The sequence below is a fragment of the Oreochromis aureus genome, linkage group 1, assembly GCF_013358895.1.
Source record: "Oreochromis aureus strain Israel breed Guangdong linkage group 1, ZZ_aureus, whole genome shotgun sequence".
Classification (NCBI taxonomy): Eukaryota; Metazoa; Chordata; class Actinopteri; order Cichliformes; family Cichlidae; genus Oreochromis; species Oreochromis aureus.
In genome coordinates, this window is record NC_052942.1 from 29,510,484 (window position 1) to 29,523,581 (window position 13,098).

General features: G+C 39.2%; 1 protein-coding gene across 4 annotated transcripts in view; it reads left to right on the forward strand.

Moving 5' to 3' along the window:
• tln2a (talin 2a) overlaps positions 1-12,535 on the forward strand; it is a 98,077-nt gene extending 85,542 nt beyond the window's left edge. For 3 of the 4 annotated variants that reach the window (XM_039612138.1, XM_039612142.1, XM_039612145.1), the window contains exons 48-59: positions 518-701; positions 875-1,000; positions 2,188-2,304; positions 2,551-2,736; positions 3,195-3,302; positions 3,497-3,602; positions 3,824-3,829; positions 4,215-4,339; positions 8,211-8,399; positions 8,496-8,678; positions 8,928-9,053; positions 9,632-12,535. In XM_039612138.1, the coding sequence (XP_039468072.1) occupies positions 518-701; positions 875-1,000; positions 2,188-2,304; positions 2,551-2,736; positions 3,195-3,302; positions 3,497-3,602; positions 3,824-3,829; positions 4,215-4,339; positions 8,211-8,399; positions 8,496-8,678; positions 8,928-9,053; positions 9,632-9,760 (1,585 nt within the window). In that variant the 3' untranslated portion in view covers positions 9,761-12,535. The remainder of the gene's footprint in view (positions 1-517; positions 702-874; positions 1,001-2,187; positions 2,305-2,550; positions 2,737-3,194; positions 3,303-3,496; positions 3,603-3,823; positions 3,830-4,214; positions 4,340-8,210; positions 8,400-8,495; positions 8,679-8,927; positions 9,054-9,631) is intronic. The other variant, XM_039612148.1, reaches the window with a different exon arrangement.
• Positions 12,536-13,098: the final 563 nt, after the last annotated feature.

Consider the following 13,098-nt stretch of genomic DNA (forward strand, 5'->3'; position numbering starts at 1 on the left):
CACACTTGTCCGCTCTAAGGCAGCACTTCCGCCGTTAAATGCTAGTGTGTAAAGAAAAATACAGCAAAATGGGTAGAGAATAGACGTGTTCCATTACTTGCCACCAGAAATGATCATTGTAGTTCCTTACAGATGGTTGTTTGTGACGTTTCACTGTATCTCACTGAAGAATCTTTGAAGTGTAGATAAGCAGTCTCGGGACACGATGAAAGAAAACAGAATCACTTAATCTCCGAGCATCTCACACAGCTACCTCAGAATAATAGAAGAAACTCTGCAGCTGCTTGCTATAATCTCCTTTGTCAATTTTAGGAAAAAAATAACTGACATGACTTGTTATGTAACCTTAGCAATCCTCCTCGTGTTTGCACAAGCTTTCATGAAGAAATGCCTTTGATATTAAAAGAGATGTGCAGCAATATGTGTGTCCTTTTCACAGCAGTTCTCACACAGTTGATTTTTTTAATGTCTTTTTATGTCTTTTTTCCCTTGTTTAATCTTTCCTTTTCTGTTTCAGGGAAAACATTTTGAAGACTGCTAAAGCTCTGGTTGAGGACACAAAGATGCTGGTGTCCGGCGCAGCTTCCGGTCAGGAGAAGTTGGCACAGGCTGCTCAGTCTTCTGCCAAGACCATTACCCAGCTCACAGATGTGGTCAAATTGGGTGCTGCCAGCATTGGCTCTGATGACCCTGAGACACAGGTTGACCATTATTGTGTTTGTAATCCTCTCATTTCTGTTTGTCCTTTGTCCAGTGCGCCTGTTTAATAGGAGGAATTATGGAATTATGAACCGCGACTGGCAATAACCTTTCAGTGTTTCTGCTTTCCTGGACTGCACAGTGATTAGTCGGTGTCTTTCTGTCCTTTCTCTAGGTGGTGCTGATAAATGCTGTCAAAGATGTGGCCAAGGCATTGGGTGAGCTCATTAGTGCCACCAAGTGTGCCGCTGGCAAGGCAGCCGATGATCCATCTATGTACCAACTAAAGAGCGCTGCGAAGGTGAGGAGATCAGTCTGCAAGTACTGAAACTGTCATCTAATTTAACATCCTCCTGTGGGCTCGAATATAGAATTCTGGATATTGGAATTTTCTTTATTTTACTCAACAAAAAAAAATCAAATCTATTTGAGTTTTGTTGGTTTCTCTTATGTTCATATTTTCTGATTATAAAAATGGAAAACTGGAACTGACATCAGTTTAAATTGATGACAATAATTCCACCGTCCCACATCCTGTATGCGCAGACATCCTCCCCTTACTCAGGCCGAGTCATTAATCAGTAAAATCACCCACAAGAGTTAAACTGGAGACTTGGTAATGGAAATTGTCAGGCTGTTCGGGATAGCAGGAAGCGTCTAATACTTCCAACCAAGATGATTATGCTTAGTGCTTTGCTCCGACACACATGCGCTGTAAATTTTCAGAGTCACGGCTCATAACTCACCGATGACACTGTCGACTGCTCATTATCACCTCGACCTGTAAAGCCTGGGAAAAAAAATGTCAGTTCTCAGTCAGCAACACCACAGAGTGTCATGAAGTCTCTCTGAAGATCACAACGTGCCTCACATACAATTTTAGGACCGGAGGTGTGGTGGGGGGGTTAACTCTGACAAATCAGTCTTTCCTTTATGGGGCTTGTGTGCCCCCTATCTTTCAATATGGTGTATTACAGCTGATTTTAACTGGATGTGTTCTGTTTTTATGTCCTCTCATTGTTCCAACATAAGTGTGAAATTACAGAGCTATAGAAATATCATCTGAATTAAATTAGCTCAAACTATAAATGAAAACATGATGAGCCAAGGAAATATATATATTAAAAAAACAGTGTGTCACCCATATATGATGATCGTCAGGGCTGTGTCCACCAGTGTAGTGAAATATCTTGATTAGGAATGTGTTTATTTGCTCAGTTAGTTATAAAATAAACATACCTAGATGTTTTTTTAAATATAAATTACAACTACATATACATTATACATAAAAGTTTTTTGGGGGAGGGGGGGTTTGTTATAAAAAACAACCAAATACTGAACCTCCTCGTTGGTAATATTATCATAGTAATAAGACTGTTGTCCTAAATATTCCATAATGTCAGTCATTTGGGGTTTGTTCTGTTGTCCTTCCTCTATTTCTAATTCAAAGCTTGGATGTGGCTGAACACCGTGTTCTGTTTTCTCCAGGTGATGGTGACAAATGTGACATCCCTGCTGAAGACGGTCAAAGCTGTGGAGGACGAAGCTACTCGCGGTACCAGAGCGCTTGAGGCTACAATCGAGTGTATTAAACAGGAAATGTCGGTAAGGACGAGTCGAGAGGCTAAGCTTGTGAACGTTAGTTAGCAGTATGGTGGCGTCACACGTTTCAGAAAGGGGACTGATCAGTTTGCAAGTGTGATGAGTAATATTTTTGTAATTATTGAAAATGCTGAGTGAGTGACAAAGTAAACATCTTTAGTTTTTTGTTTGTTTGTTTTTTTTCCAACAGTGAGGAGTTATTGATTTTAATATTCCCTGAATTAAGTTTGTGCACTGAAATGTCGACAGGTATTTCAATCCAGGGATGCTCCCAACAAGACAACCACACCTGAGGAGTTCATTCGCATGACTAAAGGAATCACCATGGCAACTGCTAAAGCGGTGGCTGCAGGGAACTCTGGCCGACAGGAGGACATCATCCATACTGCCAACGTCAGCCGCAAAGCCATGTCAGACATGCTCACTACCTGCAAGGTGCTCTATTGCCACAAACAAGTCATGCATGTCTAAATTTGATTTATTGCAGTACTTCCAAAAAAGTTGCAAAAAAAAGAAAAGAAAATATGTCCATCTACCCATTATTTCCCACTTATCTGAATTTGGTTGTGGTAGCAAAGGCTAAGCAGAGTATTCCAGATCTCTCCAGTGGTTTACCTGAAGTGTCATTCAACTTGGGCGTAAATTTTCAAAAGAAAGGTGCCAAGGAGGCATCGTTAGCTTCTAACTAGATAGAACAAATTTCTACATGAAGGAGCAGTGGGTCTACGCTGAGCTCTCTACGACTGTCTAAGCTCTTCCCCCCATCTTAAAGGCTGAGCCCAGCATCATCAGCATCAATCATTTTCGCCACTACAAATGCAAATGAAATTAGAATTCTGACCCACAAATGTCATACCCACACAAATTTATAAGTCTGTGTTTGTGTCTTTCAGCAAGCAGCCTACCACCCCGAGGTCAGTGAGGAGGTGAAGAACAGAGCACTGATGTTTGGAGCAGAGTGTACAACTGCTTACATTGACCTACTGGAACATGTACTGCTGGTAGGTTGAATACTGCACCAGCAAATCTACGTAAAAATAAATGACTTGTACACACACTAATTTCATTATTTGATACTTTGACCATCTTTAATTTGAGCATCCACCATTGCAACACTGTTTATGTATCTATATATAAAAAAATAATAAGGAAAAGTTTATTTGAAGTTTACACTGTTGTACCCGTGTGTTTGTAGGTCCTGCAGAAGCCTACTGCAGAGCAGAAGCAGCATCTGGCAGCTTGTTCCAAGCGAGTAGCGGGAGCAGTAACAGAGCTCATCCAGACTGCTGAGGCCATGAAAGGTAATGCACAAAGTCACACATCACCACATGTTACACAAGGAGTCATCCAATAAACCCCAATTCATATGAATAAAGCTCTTATTTACTGTCTAATAAAGCTCCCAACAAATATTATATTGCTGTTAATAGTAGAATGTATTTTTAAAAAGCTCATGTAACAGAAAAAATATTTATTTACTCAAACATTTGGTAATATTCCTGTCCTCCTTCTCTTGCTACAGATGGAGGTAAGTTAGGGCCGTTTTCTGTACTGTGCCAGTTGTGAGCTCTTAAATAATTTCTCTCCTCAGCGCTAACATCGATTTTATTTAATCTCATCAAATCCAGCTGCTCTCAGGCTTCTCTGTTACATCCATCTGCTCTATCCATCATGCTTTCTTTTATGTTCCATTACTCTGTCTCTATTGCAGTGAATGATGGTTTGTTGTCAGCTATGCATGGGATGTGAAGATACACGGCACACTTTCCTGTGTGTGGTCACGGTGTACTTGTTTTCTTTTGATCACAGTGTGAAGCATGTTCGGTCAAAACACTGCTTTGTGAAGCATTAATAAAATCCTATTTACAAATTCAAATCTTATTCATGAATATGGGTGCGCTTGCCTGCCTCAGGTTCAGAGTGGGTGGATCCCGAGGATCCAACAGTGATCGCAGAGACGGAGCTGCTCGGAGCAGCGGCGTCCATCGAAGCAGCAGCTAAGAAGCTCGAGCAACTCAAACCCAGAGCCAAGCCAAAGGTGGGTGACTGTATGGTGAATAACTGAGGAGAGAGGTGAAGGAGATAATCATGTCAACATAATGTTAGAGAGAAAGACAGGACCTGTGAAAAGGCCTTTTTCCATTTTTTTTTTTTTTACAGTTTAAAGCTTTCTAACATACCGTTTCTGCCAGCTGTCTCTGGAAATAAAGAAGAAATATTCATCATGAAACAGCACCAGAGCTCATAAAAGTCTTTCATCATGATAGATCATGTGTGGATAGAAATACTTTGTCACAAGAAAATGTCCTGACTTGAAAATTTAAAGTATGAATGGTAAATCATTCCTAAACAATCAATTTACTGATGGCTATAGGTGATTTTTATATGGTATTTCAAAGATGATGTGATGAGCAGCTAAAATACTTTAAAATCATTAAATAATTATTTGAAGATGTAGAGTTGTTTCCAAGACACAAAAAGGGGAATAAACAGCAAAAACATTACAAAAAAACCTGTAACCAAACCTCTCAGGATCCCCTGCTGGCCACATTAGTTAAATCTTTATCGGTCCAGACTTTACAATTTTAGTGAATGTTAAGTCTAAAAAGAAAATGATAAATGTAACTTTTCTATAATATAGATTATAGATTAGTGAGCTGGAGTACTTTGGTGCTAATTTTATCAGGTAACCAAATTAAAGTTGTTTTATTAAAAAGTACCAACATAACAATGTAACTGTTAAAAGTAAAGATATACACACATTGCCTAAAAATTTTAACCTCTAGAGTGTTATTAGGGCCCGAGCACTAGTGTGTGAAGGACCTATTGTAATCGCTCTGTTTATTATAGCATTATTAGAGTGTGTGTGTGTGTGTGTGTGTGTGTGTGTGTGTGTGTGTGTGTGTGTGTGTGTGTGTGTGTGTGTGTGTGTGTGTGTGTGTGTGTGTGTGTGTGTGTGTGTGTGTGTGTGTGTGTGTGTGTGTGTGAGAGTGATTTTACTGTTGCAGCTTGCTTAAATGCTTTTTATATAGTAACAATTTAATGGTGACCAGTAAAAGTTCAGGTCCTCTGCAAAGAGTCACAGGAGGCATCTGAAATGTTATTGGATGTGGTTGATAATCTCACTATAAAACACCAAATCGCCTGATATTATGATGTTGCCCAGCAAGCACCTAACAACAAGCCAACCAGTGCTGTACTGTGGACATGTGTTAGTTTATTTAATGTAAAAACTAGTGACTAGTGATTTAGAGAAGAGTGCACTTTCATCTGAGCACTAAATATTTCACCTTTTCAGATTACAGGTCATCCTTGTAACTGCCAAGTGATTTGTTGACTTTTAGATAAAACTTCTTATTTTGATCTTTGGACTGCACAGTGTTTACAGCTCTGTACATTACATAAATGAGCTTTGTAGGAATACGTTCAAGTATATCCTAAACAGTGCTCTGTGCATGCCTGTAAACATCTTGTTGTGTGGTTTATATCCAAGTTTCAGTGTTATTATTGGAAGTTGTACAAGGAGCAATTTTACGGTAACAAAATAGCACATTTTGTTTTGTGGCATTACTGAAAGGGTGCTCTGTTGCTTGTCCTGTCTGTCAAGATGTTGTATTCAGTGCTGTGCAAAAATCTTGAGCCATCCCTTATTTCTTTAAATTTTGCTTCAGAGAAGCAGCCTGGCTTATATTTTCTTAAGTGATCTTAAGCTATAGTTTCAAAGTTTTTCTTGAAGGGCGCATTTTCTGGCCAGTCTTGAAACCTGACCATTTTCAGAGGGTTTTTTTAAGCTGCTTAACATTGACCTATGAATTATGCAAGCATAAAAAATGAATTTAACTCAAATGATGAATCCGAATTGTGTCTACACATAACAGACACGAACCAATTTGTAGTCGGATCTTGAGGCACTTTGTTACTTGTCGCTTATCATAAACATGTAGTTTGTTCAATTCAATTCACTTTTAGTTACAATACCTTTAAATCACAACAGGTGTCGCCTCAAGGCGCTTCATATTGTAAGGTAAGTACTGGGCAATAATAAAGAGAAATCCCAACAATCAAACAACCCAATTTGAGCAACCTCTTGGCAACAGTGGAAAGGAAAAACTCCCTTTTAACAGGAAGAAACCTCTGGCAGAACGAGGCTCAGGGAAGGACAGTCATCTGCTGTGGCTGTTTTTTTTGTTTGTTTGTTTTTAAGGATAACCTGATAATAATGAATTACAATACTCAAGCAAAGGTGCAAAAATGCATGAAGTAGTTTTTCTGCATCACTCTGATAGAGGATTTTTCTCATTTTAAAGAGATCGCCTCCAATTTCCCATTTGTTCCAATTTCTTTAGTTGAATCTACAAAAATGCCAAAGACACATTTTGACAGGTATAAAATAGTATTTTTACAAAACATGTTTCCCAAAACACTGGCACGGTTTTAAATTGAGGAAACTGGACAAGAGGAGGACAGAAGAATTGTCAGGCCTAAAAACTGTCTACAGCAGATGGAGAGTATCTGAAAGTAATGTCTTAAGTAATGGAGAGCAATCCAGCAAATACCTGACACAAAACCTGAGAGCTGCATCTGGTCCTTCAGTTGATTGATCTACTGTTCACTGAAGCCTCAGCAGAAATGGGCTCAGTGGAAGGGTAGCTGTCAAGAAGCCATTCTTAAGGAAGGGAAACCAGGACGAACGGCTGAGGTATGCCAAATTATGTATGTACAGAGGGGGTCGGGAGAAAAATTCACAACAGTAAGGCACCTTGTCAAAACTCGTGGAATTATGAATGCAGAATTTTGACCCGTCATGCAATACCAGGAATAAAGCATGACATTGATTCCCAAAACGATGCCAATGCAGTGAAACCATACATCCAACATCCAAAGAAGAGACTGAGGAACTTTTCTTGAAGAGAATTTAAAGAAATTACAGAAAAGCTTACCTAAGAGAGTTCAGGCTGTGTTGAAGAATAAAAGCGTTCATACCCTCATTAGAACTGTCCAAACTACACATAATGACATAATTCAAAAACCCATTTCCACACATTTACTATTTTCGTGCAAGTTATGAAGAAATGAGGGATGGCTCAAGAGTCTTACACAGTACTGTGTGCATATGTGTATATATATTTTTCATGTTCATGGAAGTATCAATTTGATCTCTGTAGCTGACACTTGTTGTTTTGACAAACTCACTAAAATTCATGATACTGTACATAATGTCTTCATTCAGATCAATTTAAACACCATCATGTTTACTGTGCCCTCCCTCCTGTTCATCCCACTCCTCCACCACTCATCCAGCCACCTGTGTTAGTTCATTGTAGTTCTAGCTTAAGCCTGTCCCAGTCTGTGTCTTCTAGCTCCCAGTTAACCCCCCGCCCTCCCTATTCCCTCCCTGCCTGCCCCCACCACCGGAGGCCTTCTCTGCAGGGCTCTGTCTGATATGTTTGATATATTAGGTTGTTATTCAGTCCCAACTATATATCAAACATATTCCTACAGTGTCCCGCTCTGTCTACAGACATGTGGTGTGAATGTGTTTGTGTGAAAAGTGTGTGTGCGTGTATGTGCAGATGAGTATAATAGGATGTTTTCTATAGAGTCTTGCTTGATGTTGTTGTATGTAGCTCCTTATCAGCTCTTGCAGTTTGAGAAGAAGCTCTGTATTTGGCTGAATCATCATTTTGTTTCTCTTACCAAGTGTCCCAGCCTTGATCACTGATGATCAATCAAGTCCTGTCTAAAAATGTGCAGACAAAATGTTATTTAGCGGAGTAATAAATCCAAAGTTCATCTGTTTCCAGTGATAAGTACTTCAGTTTGAGTAGAGGATTAATCAACTTTGATATTTCTTTAAATTTCACTCTGGCGAAAGACTTAATCATTTGAATGGTTCTCTTCTCCCTCAGCAAGCAGACGAGACCCTGAACTTTGAGGAGCAGATCCTAGAGGCAGCTAAATCCATTGCTGCAGCCACCAGTGCTTTGGTTAAATCAGCCTCAGCTGCTCAGAGAGAGCTGGTGGCTCAGGGAAAAGTGGGCTCCGTTCCTGCAAATGCTGTGGATGATGGACAGTGGTCCCAGGGGCTGATCTCTGCTGTAAGTTCTGGAGTGAAAAGTGTTGTTTTACACAGGTTACAATCACATCTGCCATGAATTAACTTTAAATAAATTAACTTATTTTTTCATAAACAGGCACGTATGGTAGCAGCAGCAACTAGCAACCTGTGTGAGGCAGCAAATGCCTCGGTGCAGGGTCACGCCAGTGAGGAGAAACTCATCTCTTCAGCCAAACAGGTGGCAGCCTCTACTGCTCAGCTGCTGGTGGCCTGTAAGGTGAAGGCTGACCAAGACTCTGAGGCCATGAGGAGACTGCAGGTAAACACAGCAGGTTAATTTAAAAGCGTTGATATGAAGAGGATTAGTGATCATCTTCAATAGCTTTTGCTCTTACTTTACAGGTGTGCATTTAATTAGAAAATGTTTATGCTTGTCTTTGCACCAGTTAAGAGGAACTGATTGCTTTTAGTCAAATGCTGTATTTCTCTCATCTTGAGCTGCTAGTACTTGTATATTTTTGTTTTTATGTTGCTGTTCTGTTCTGTAAATGATGTATTTGCGCTTTAGATTGCTGGAAATGCAGTGAAGAAAGCATCCGACAATTTGGTGCGGGCAGCTCAGAAGGCAGCATTTGAAAAATCAGATGAAGACAACGTGGTGGTGAAGACGAAGTTTGTGGGTGGAATTGCGCAGGTAATGCTTTTAAGCAGCATTTAATTTTGAAACCAGTTTCTGTTGCATTAAAAAATAAATGTGTTCATTCTGGTGCGTTTACCAGTTTTATTGTCAGTGAAATTTGTCCTTCATATCCACTGGCTCACACATCTCTAGTCACCAGCTTTACAAATAATTTCAGTTTCTCATTCTTCAGCACTGCTGGGCATTGGCATTTGGCAGTATTGATTTGATGCTCCTGAAAAATGCTGACAAGCTATTGAATGCCCTCTACTTGTTAATTATTTCACGTTTCATCTTGTCTCCTGATGGTTGTCAGTGTTCTCAGAAAAGACTTTTGTCTTCTTCAGTCAATACATGAAATTCAAATGCCCTGTTTTTGTACACAAGTGCATTCACACACATCTTAAGTTAGACTATACAACCAATAAACACACAGAAACTTAAGGCACAAAGACACTGAGGTAGTTAATTTTCTAAATATTACGATTACATTGCGATTATTACATATTTTGCAGGTTTTGGGTCGTGTGTGTATTAAAAATAGTTAAAATTAGCTATGCTCTGATATAAAAGTTTCCTCACTGTCTGTGTAGATCATCGCCGCCCAGGAAGAGATGCTGAGGAAGGAGAGAGAGTTAGAAGAAGCCAGAAAGAAACTGGCCCAGATAAGGCAGCAGCAGTACAAGTTCCTGCCCAGCGAACTGCGAGAGGACAGCAACTAGTTATTCAGCCTCACCTTTGCTGCTATGTACGCTTGCACCAGTGTGAAGAGCACATCTGTTTTTGTGTGCATATTTGTATTCTGCTAATGGCACACCTGGACTGGTACGCCGTCCTCCAGTGAATCCAGATAAGTTGTGACTGATTAACAAACCCAGGTCTGCATTGAACACCGCTGACAACATGTAAGGTCATCTACTAGCACGTTTTAAAAACTACTGCGTGATACTGACTACTTTGTGAAATCAACAAAAAGATTGTGGTGATCGCCTGAAGAACTTCTTCATGTCCTAATGTATAACTACTTCAAACTGATGTGATCTAAACCAGAATGTGACATGCTTAGTTCAAACAGCACATGTGCTCTCACGTTTGTTCTTAAGCACCATTTTTGTAATGTTTAACAATTTGCAGCTCTTGTGCATAAACTTTAAAATGAAGAACTGATTGTATTGCTGTTCACGTCACATAGCCATTTAACTGCAACGACACCCTGAAAGCAAAAACATTTCTGCTTGGTACTCTGATATTGTATGATTGTTTGCCTGTATACCCCCAATCTGGCACCTTAATGTCTGTCTGAATCGTGTAAATCACTGTGGCATGACTTGACTTTAATTCAGTGGCCATAAACCCTAATATGAAGGAAGGTCAGATTTTGCGTATGGATGTTTCTTGGGCCATTTCAACAATTTTTTTGGCAATCCTCTCTTCATGTAGAGAGTTACAGTATATAAGCGTCTTTGCTTCCTTTCTTCTCATTTTTATACTCTTTGTCCGCTCGACGTGCAAAACTTCCTTAATGCAACTTGCAAGAAATTCTACATGTTTGTCACAACCCTTGAATTTAGGACCTCATGTTTAGCCTCTAAGACTCAAATAGAATGTTTTACATTATGTTACCATGTAAATGCTTTCCTACGCAGGGCATGTTACCATAAAATGGATATTTATTACTCCTGAGTATTTTTAGCAGAGAGGGGTCTCTTTCAGGGTCGCAAACAGTCTCATTTAATTACTACCACTAGCAGAGTCCTGGGTGGCTTCTTGGCAAGATATCAAATATCTTCAAAGACCTTCAAAAGTCTTTTTTTTTTTTTTCCCCCAATTATTTGTCATTTCAGGTAATGGGACCCATATACAGTATGAACAGAATATGATCATGATGCAATAAGATGGATGGTGCTTTAGGGGGCAGTGTTGGCTTCCCTTCTGCCATGTAAACTTAAAGTAATAATCCAGAACTCTGCTTATGCTTTTCGTGCAGAACGGAAAAGTTTGCGTAACCCTGCAGGCCGACTCCTACATAATGCATGTTTGGAATAACTGGAAAGATGCCACGGATCACTTGAATTAGCCGAATGCCATGCAGAGTCCCACTTCTATGCATGCACTTTTTCCTGGTGATTAGTCCCAACAGATTTACTTTACTGGTCCTTATATGTTGATATATATATTTTTTTTTTCCTTCTTTCATTTTTTTCCAGTAAAATTCATCACTGCCAGGGACTGATGTTATTTATCTCCACATTTCTAAATTCAGGAAAGAACAAAATTCAGAATCTAAAAGATTGGTAAATAAGCTGATTCTAACAAATGAATGAATAAATAAATAAATACACAAATCTTTAATATGAATGACCTGAAAGTGAAGAGTCTGCAACACTAATCCTTCTCCTGTTCTGGGTGCTCCGTGCTACGTTACTGAATATGCTGCTCGCTGCAATAGAACAACCTTTTGTTTATGTGTTTTGTTCACATGTCTTACTATTTGGACTCTGTTTCAATATTAAACTACAGTAGATTGTGAGAATAGGTCCTGCTGTGAAAATGCATGGCTTTGTGCTTCGGATGCAGATAGTTTCAGACCTCCACGTGAGGATAGTATACAACAGCGAGGAGCTAAAGACAGACCATCACCTTTAAGTTTGTTTGTTTGTTTATTTTTAAGCTGAATTCAGAGGGACTGAATTTCTGCCATTCTGTGTATTTTGTGTGAGCGTGAGAAGCGAGGGGTGGGTTCACTGCTTTATCAGTCAAGTCTGTAGTGTTTTTATTAGTGCCTTAGTCCGTAGCCCATACACTGTTTGGTCTGCTTATGTGACAGCTTCACCTCAGTGGTCAATAGAAGTTACTGGACACGCTATTTTTTTGTTATTTTTCTTTTAAATGTAGGTTCATGTCTGTGGATTGTTAACATTTGATTTCCCATTCGCTAGCGTACTGTTCCTCTAAGTGCTAAAAGCAACTGCACCCCCTTTATTTTCCTCTCTGCCACATGCAAGGCCTTTTAGGGATGATGGAGGAACTGTCTGCCAGTCAAAAAAACAATGTCGTCCTCTAAAATGTATTATCAGTATGCCGTAGATACTGAATATGTATATTACACGGATGGACACATTTTAGTACTGCATTCCATGGGCATGTACCACAGTGCTTCTAAATGACGACAGACTGGACACTTGAGCCTGTCGACTGCTTTATTGTGTGATATGAAGTCGGCTTTCTTTCCTTGTGCTTTTAAAACTATGAACGAAACATGTGATAAGAACATTTCGATATATCTGTCACCATTAAGATGTTGTGATGCATTTTCAATGCTGTGGACTATTTGAAGTGTTCTGTATGTTTTGTTTTGTTTTTCGCCCCCCTCCCTTCACAGAAATAAAATTAGGAATTCGCTACAATAAAGGTAAATGATAACATACAATAGAAAAGATATTTATCTGGCCTCGATAAAAACTATTTTTTGTATTCACTGAAAATAAAGCATTTCAATGTAATAAAAATTTGTGTGGTTTTTTTACTTGTAATGTGCACGCAGTCAGGTCTGCAAGTTTCTGTATATTGGTACATGTTTTGTAATTTTGCCTCTGCACAGCACCGTATAACTTCCAATATTCTTGTAAATAAAAGGAAACTATTAATACTTAGCAGTTGAGGTCAATTCTAAAACTTCACATTCGAAACATCTTTTTCACTGGTATGCTGAAAGTGCAGCTTCCTGGAGACCACTGACACAAGTCTCCTCAGAAATGGTCCATTTGGGCTTTTAGTGAGGACAAAATTGAAAGAAACTAAAACATTTTGTAAAATGCACTGGATCTCTATTATCTGACTGTTTAAAGGAAGGTTCAGTAACAACAGAAATATTTGCATTATGAAACAAACTTTTTTGGGGGGGCTAAAGTTTGCTCTAGTTTCAATTGTAAAGTATAAAATTAATGTGAAAAGAAACTGAAGTTACTCCAATTTGTCTTATAGCTTGTTGATGGTTTATCTCTGAATATATCTGAGAACTCTGATCACATGTAGATCATTACTGGTTGCCAAGATTGCA